The sequence below is a fragment of the Eretmochelys imbricata genome, chromosome 9 (assembly GCF_965152235.1).
Source record: "Eretmochelys imbricata isolate rEreImb1 chromosome 9, rEreImb1.hap1, whole genome shotgun sequence".
NCBI lineage: Eukaryota > Metazoa > Chordata > Testudines > Cheloniidae > Eretmochelys > Eretmochelys imbricata.
The window spans coordinates 42,540,097-42,547,951 of record NC_135580.1 but is presented as its reverse complement, the minus strand read 5'-3'; the positions used below and the strand labels follow the sequence as shown (position 1 = coordinate 42,547,951).

Genomic DNA, 7,855 nt, shown 5'->3' with positions numbered 1-7,855 from the left:
TTGATTTACACAGTAGTTTATGTCACATTCTAATGTCTTCTTGCAAGGGTAAATTGCAAGCATCCTCTCCACTTTCCAATCCAGCTGCAATTGCTAGAGGCTAATAGAACAAATTGCATGTAACAAAGTAAATTTCCTCTGTGCTGATCTTAATCTCTATCCAGTCATGTTGTTGTGCTCTGGCATGTGAGATAATGGGGAAGTAACTTGGTCTCAAGTACAGGAACATTTTTATTTACAGTACATTGGTGACACTGAAATGAAAGTGTGTTGAACTCAAAGTCATGCTGGAAGTGCATCAGGTAGAGGTAGCAGCAATCTCTGGGTAGCATTTGACGATATTGAAGTCACATACCTTTGTCAAGCAGTGGCACGGAGCTAATAAAGAGGGTTTGTTAGAGGAAATGGTTGTTTTGAATAACTGAAGAAAGGACAGGGAGTTATTAAACATTTGCATTTACAACAGCTTCTGCAGGAGACTGGAATTGCAGAGACAAACAAGAGCTCTGTTTTCAGAAGAGTCTGGGAGCGTTGAATCAAACTGGAGTTTCAATTCATCAAGAAACAGTGGAATATTTCACCACTGCAGCTCAGTGGTTAGAGTCCTGTGTGGATTCTAACACCCTGTTTGTTGAGGAAGGATCTGCTACACATTCACTGTCTCCACCTGGGAGCTTGGACTGCCGTATACGGAGAGTAATATATAGCCTATGGTAAGTCAAACATGTGGCTAAAAAACACATGTTCTTATTTCTCATTTTGCTTCTGAGCTGTTAATTTCAACCAAAACTATCCCACTTGAAATCTCCTGACCATTTCTCTCAGGATTAGTGCAAGGATTAGTCCCAATTACAGTCCCTGACATCCAGGGAACACAGGGAGGGTTCTCCAATCACCCACCACAGGCTCGCATCACTCCAAAGAGTTAGTGGGGTCATGGACTTGACCCCATCTCCAACAAACTACAAAGTTAGCTACGCACACTGGGACAACAGGAGGCACCATCTTTAAGGGTGGAGGACTTTGCACACCACTGAACTCCAGGAGTCTGTGTTTCCCCAAAACACAGTCTGCCCTCAAGCTCCCCCTGGGGTAGTGTAGATCCATGCCATTCAGGATTGGCCCTACAGGGTATGATCTAGCACTGAGTAAGATGCTCAGTGGTCCCCATATTTAAAACAAAATGATGTTCATTAAGGGAGTCTTTCCACTGACCTCAAGTGGCTTTCGATCAGGCTCTAAAATCTATATTCTGACTTCTTCAATGTGAACATGAGTATGTTTCCTTATTTTTCAGTAAAACTGGAGATATGGCAAATAGCTCCATCGAAAGTTATGTGCAGCTGTTCCAGATAACCGTGTACATTCCCACATTTGTCCTGGGATTGCTGTTCAATGTGATGGCTTTGTGGTTTGCCTTTTGTAAGATCAGGAAGCTGACAGAATCAATAATCTACCTGGTGTCACTTATTACTCTGGATACCTTACTGCTGTTTACCCTTCCTTTTAAAATCATTTCCTATGGCTCCCAGAACAAATGGAACTTGGGGTTTGCATTCTGCTCATTCCTGGAAAGTCTCTACTTTGCGAACATGTATGGGAGCATTCTCATCTCTGCATGTATATGTGTGGACAGATATATCGCCATCCGACATCCATTCTTAGCCATTTCCCTGAGATCCACCAAGAAAGCTGCTATGGTCTGTTCCATCGTCTGTGTGGGTGTCTGGGCCGGAACTTCTTTTACTTACCAATTCTATGATAACACACCCACTACGTGCTTCTATGGCTTCTCTAATGAAATATGGCAAAACCCAGCTGTGCTTGTCACCTTGGAGACTGCGTTTTTTGGCAGCCTGATAGCAATGATCTTCTGCACAGTTCAGATCATCATATGCTTGAAACGGAGCAGAAGGCCAGACGATCCCCTTACTGACACAAGTAAATCAGTGAAGATAGTCATGGCAAACCTAGCCACATTTGTCGTCTGTTTCACCCCTTTCCATGTGATGTTCTTCTTGTATTATTTGGTAAAAAAAGAGGTCATCAAAAACAGTCTTCAGGAAATCATACGCTCTTTTGTTCAGATCAGCCTCTGCTGGGCTAACTTCAACTGCTGCTTGGATGCAATTTGCTATTATTTTGTCCTTAAGGAGTTTTTGAAATCCCCACGTCAGGGGAGTCAGAAAACAACCAACGTTAGTTAATCAAAGTGCTGTGTGTCTCAATCATTCTGGGAGCAGAAGGGGAAAGCTTTTGAAAACTGACCACTTCTAGCTAATTTTGAAGATTGTTTTCATCTGATGCTCACTGAACTCTCTCTCTTAAGCCACAATCCAAAGGACCAGCAAAAATCAATTTCCAAATAAAAGTAGTTCTAACTAACAGTCAAACAAAACTGTATTTGAAAACCAAATGGTTACCTGAAAGTGTTGCCTACTAGAGAGCTACTTCAATAGGAACTGTGGGGGCTCAATTAATATAGGTGGAATTTTTTATTTGAAAATATAATTACAGTGAAACCTGTACTAAGAACCACCTCCTTAATTGTTCCTTTTGCGTCTTGTTTTGTCTTGGTGTTTGTAAAAAATAAGAATTGAAACTATTTCCTATAAATGGTAACACAAATCCCAACCATGAGTGGTGTCTCCTGTTTTCTTGAAAAGCATTTGTGTGGGTTTAGTGTCAGCAAAGGTTCCAGACTGACTGCCCTGGAGCCAGAGATCCTCTGCCTATCCACATCACAGGCACAAATTTAGGTCTGCCTGCTTTACTCACATTGACTTATTTTGCAAATAATCACATTGACTTAAGTGGAACTCCTCAATGTGTAAAGTACTTCTCAGCATGAATGAGGGTTGCATAATCTGACCTTATATTTGCATCCAGAACTCCATATGAACTTTGTGGGTTGAGGATGCTCTGAACTAGCATGTCTCGGGCATGCCCCTTCCTTGCTTTACAATCACTCACTGTGGAGCAGGATTGTGGGCACCTTTTCCCCACCAAAGAGCTACACTGCTGGGGTATGCTAATAGAAACCTGTATACCCCTGGGCTGAATCAAGCCCACGCTTTTTGGGGATGTGCACATGTGTCCATTTGGAAATGAGACCACCAATTCCATTTCACATGGGCTGATGTCTGGGTAGCAATTTTCACCATCTCCTAAAGGTCTGCCTTTCAAATCCAGCCTGTGTTTTGTAACAGCTTTCCGTCTCTACAGACCCTGCTTATATTGAAATGGAGACCTAGCATATATGGTGCAAGGCTGCTAAAAGAGAATTTCAAAGCCACACAGGGGATTTAGACACATGACCACAATTCAGATGAATGGGAGTTGTGTATCTAAAGCCCCTAGACAGCTCTGAAAATCCCAGACCCAATCTCTCTCTCAGTCAGGGCCCTGACTCATCAATTCCCCCTTAGCATCTCCTTTTCATATAGATCTCCACTGTTGTTTAACAGTTGGCTATAACCCACGTTTATTAATAAAATCAGAAACAAAAACAAGGGAATGAAATTTGAAAGTCAAGTTTAAAGTGGTGCAGTCACCAGCGTCTGAAAGGAACTTCCATACCATTCAGAGATGCGGGGCCAGAATACCCCTGGACCCAATGCTGTCAACTAGTAACATACACAGCCCACTGGGGGAAAAAATTCTTTAGGCTCCTGAGGGAGGTATAGTATTACCAAAGCCTAAACAAACAAGGCAATAAAAAAATCTTCCGTTCGCTAAATCTACCTTATCTATTGATTATTTGTCACACAAACTCATTTCATTGCCCTTTACCAAATTATAATCATCTTGAGACGATCCAACTCAGCTGTACAAGGTGAGACATATTCTGATTTCAGTAAATTCAGAGTAATTGGGCTAGACCCTCCTCTCGCTTACTCTAGTGAGTATAACAGAATTCCTGATTTACAGAGGTGTAAGTCAAAACAGAATCATGCCTGTTCAGGATTTACAACAACATTGCTGAGATCACAATCTGGTGCGACAGGTGCAAGATAGACTTTACTCACATTGCACAGTGCATGTCCCTCCCTCCCCCTCCATGTGGATTACATTCTGTAGGGTAAAGTACCTTAATTCAGTTTCAGTTTTTTCTGTGTGCACTGGGTTTCTATTTAGCCCTATTAAACTGATAGCAAAAATATTAGAGCTAAATTACACAGAAAGGAAGGACTAAGGTTCACCAATGCCTGTGTTCATAAGAAATAGATTATCTCACTTTAAAAAGTTCATTGACTGAAGTAATTGATATCCATAGTCCTGTTGGGCTAGAATCTTAAAAATGTCATACATTCATGCATTATTGGCTGTTGTGTAAGGAAAGAAACCCAACCTTTCAACAGTCCGTTCACTGTACATGTATAAGGGGTAACAATGAACAAACATTACATCAATTTCTTCTATGAGCTAGTGACCTGTGTTATGAAATCTCCAGCCTGAAGAAATGAAATTCATTTGTGGTCATCCATTCTATTTATCAGATTTCAACTGAAAATTTCCATAAATACGTTTATTGAAAAGGTGACTAAAAAATTACAAAGATTTCAATCCATGCTGCTGTTTAGATCTCAAAGGTCAGTTAAAGGTCACCAGTCTTCTTTTAAATAGTGTTTCAACTGATGTAATGTTGTTCTTAAGGATTTGAATCTGAGTATTTAGGTGTGTACAATAAAAGTATCCAGCAGCCATGTTGGTAAATGAAGCAAAACCCAATCTGTACTTCATCTATATTTCATGTTTTTTTCATTTCCTGTTGCCACTTAGTTCCAACAGATTCATACACAACTCCCTGTAATTTTAATCCTGTTTAAAGTACATTTAGGTAGCAAGAAGATTACTACTGCTTATAGTAACCCTTTGGCTTCTCAGATACCTTCCACAGCAACAATATAATTGTTAAAATTATCATAGGATGACAACCAAAGGATTAATATTTTCTAATTAACTGTAGTTAACATTTAATGTAGGACAATTTGAACATGCCTAAGAGACTGTTTTTGCTGGTCAGAGATCCATCCAACATATTTCTCTACTTTTCATGACCATTCTTGTTATTTCCCAAACAATATGATCTCTATTATAAACTATGAAACAGTCTAGATAGTTCTGAAGAACTAGAAACTCTGCTTCCTCTCTTTATAGAACTGTTGCAGCCTGGAGTTAGGTCAGTCAGTGTGATGTGATGCAATATAAGTGTGATGTGTGAATTTGACGTTCAGATGTGACTTGCATGAGTTATGTGCAGTTTCTAACAAGGAAAATCTTGTTGACATGTAGCATAAATTAATCTTTCTTTCTCAGAAAAACCCTGTCACGGGAAAATTCTGCTCACAGCTATACTGGTGTTAAACCAGACTAGCACAGTTGATTTAAACTGAAAGCAGGAGTTGGTCTATTTATTTCACCTTAACTCGTCAGGATTTCTGATTTATCCTTTGGGATTGAAAAAAGGTTTCATTCTACTTTGACAGAGAGAAATGGCCATACTTCAACAGAATTTATGGTTAGAACAAATGTGATATCACATCTGACTAATCGTACTTTCTGAACTCTCTCTTTATGTGCCAGGGTACTTTGAATGGAAAGCTGCTATGTTAAAATTCTGTAACCCAAGTCAATATTTAGCTGCAGAGCAAGATTCTTACTGTTTCTCCCAAGAATTATAAAGGGGCCTTATTAAAATAAGAGATAGACGTAATTACTATCTACCTTCTACTTGGTCTCTCTCACACACACCATTTTTCAGATTAAATCTTGTATGCTTAAAAGGCTCCTGGGATCTGATCCTGCAGCCCTTACTCACACGAATAATCCCATTGGAGAACTGGACTCCTAGATGTGAGAGAGCTTATTCAACAATTGATACTTTATATCTGAATAAATCATGCCTTTTCATACCTGCTGAAAGAGGATATGGTGTTTTTTGTGTTTAACTAGAGAATGCCAGTGGTATATAATACTAGGAAATAGCTGTAATAAAGAATTCACAAATAGCCTGTAATCTGAAAGTTAGTCAAGGAAACTTTCTGGCAAATATTTACCAGTAACGAACACAGTTGAAGAAAATCAGGATTGGTTTGGAAATGATTCACTGCCCAGAATTGAGACTGAAGTTATAACAAGTACTGTTCCTAACTAAGATTCTGTCTACATTACAGAGCTAGGTCATTATAAAGCAGCTTACGTCTACCTAATTATGTCCATATACACACTACATCCTTGCTCCCACCAATGTAAATGCCCTACTACACTGACATAACTCCACCTCCATAACTCCACCTCCATAAAGCTGTGAAATTGACAAAAAGGTGGGCTGTCACCCCAGGGTGTGCGGGGCGGCTCCAGCTAGAGCCCGACTGCCTCCCCAGCTCCTGGATGGGCTGTGCTTGCCACTCTCCCCTGCACCCAGAGCCAGGCTGTCCCCCAGTCCCAGCTACCCCAGCCTGGCTGCTGTCTGGGCTCCCCACTCCTGGCTCCCAGTTCTGAGCCAGGCTACGCCTGCCCAGCTCCCCATTCCTGGCTCCTGGTGGCTGCCCCAAAGTTCCTGGCTCCACAAGGAGCAGAGATCCAAGAGCCTGGGGGAGTAGCTGGGCTCCCAGTGGCAGGGAGTGGGGAATCAAGAGCCAGGGGGGAAGCTGGGCTCCCAGTGGCAGGGAGTGGGGAATCAAGAGCCTGGGGGAGTAGCTGGGCTCCCAGTGGCAGGGAGTGGGGAATCAAGAGCCAGGGGGGAAGCTGGGCTCCCAGTGGCAGGGAGTGGGGAATCAAGAGCCTGGGGGAGTAGCTGGGCTCCCAGTGGCAGGGAGTGGGGAATCAAGAGCCTGGGGGAGTAGCTGGGCTCCCAGTGGCAGGGAGTGGGGAATCAAGAGCCTGGGGGAGTAGCTGGGCTCCCAGTGGCAGGGAGTGGGGAATCAAGAGCCTGGGGGAGTAGCTGGGCTCCCAGTGGCAGGGAGTGGGGAATCAAGAGCCAGGGGGGAAGCTGGGCTCCCAGTGGCAGGGAGTGGGGAATCAAGAGCCTGGGGGGAAGCTGGGCTCCCAGTGGCAGGGAGTGGGGAATCAAGAGCCTGGGGGGAAGCTGGGCTCCCAGTGGCAGGGAGTGGGGAATCAAGAGCCTGGGGGAGTAGCTGGGCTCCCAGTGGCAGGGAGTGGGGAATCAAGAGCCAGGGGGGAAGCTGGGCTCCCAGTGGCAGGGAGTGGGGAATCAAGAGCCAGGGGGGAAGCTGGGCTCCCAGTGGCAGGGAGTGGGGAATCAAGAGCCAGGGGGGAAGCTGGGCTCCCAGTGGCAGGGAGTGGGGAATCAAGAGCCAGGGGGGAAGCTGGGCTCCCAGTGGCAGGGAGTGGGGAATCAAGAGCCAGGGGGGAAGCTGGGCTCTGGGCAGGGAGCTGCATGCACTCTGAGCCCCCAGCACTGTCCCTCTTAAGTGGGTGGAAGCGCTCCTGGTGAGGACAGGCACCACCAATAGAAGGAGGGTAGTGTGGACATGAACCACCATAGTAAATATTGCAGTGGCAGTAAGTTGACCTAACATAGGTCAACTTAAGTTTCTAGTGTAGACATGCCCTAAAGCTTGGCCAGCTCTAGTCTGAAAGATTTGGTTAACATTTATTCTTTATTGTTCACATTCACTCACTTCTATTCTTCAGGATTCTAGATGGGCCTAAACCAGTGGTGATGAAATACAGTATCACAAGAAAAAGTGCATCGTGCTCAGAGAGTCTGCAAAAGATTCTGTTCCCATGAGATTTCTGGCAAATTCTGCAAATTCAAATGAATTCAGATCAGCATTAGATAAGTAACCAAAATTTTGGGTGTTGAAAGTGGTACCCTAACTATGAAACT

General features: G+C 43.5%; 1 protein-coding gene across 1 annotated transcript; it reads left to right on the top strand.

The window, feature by feature from the left end:
* The first annotated feature begins 260 nt into the window (after positions 1-260).
* LOC144270235 (G-protein coupled receptor 55-like) lies at positions 261-2,614 on the top strand. The gene is made up of 2 exons (XM_077826575.1): positions 261-713; positions 1,298-2,614. Exon 2 carries the CDS (start codon positions 1,311-1,313, stop codon positions 2,205-2,207), a length of 897 nt encoding a protein of 298 aa, XP_077682701.1. The 5' UTR covers positions 261-713; positions 1,298-1,310; the 3' UTR covers positions 2,208-2,614.
* Positions 2,615-7,855: the final 5,241 nt, after the last annotated feature.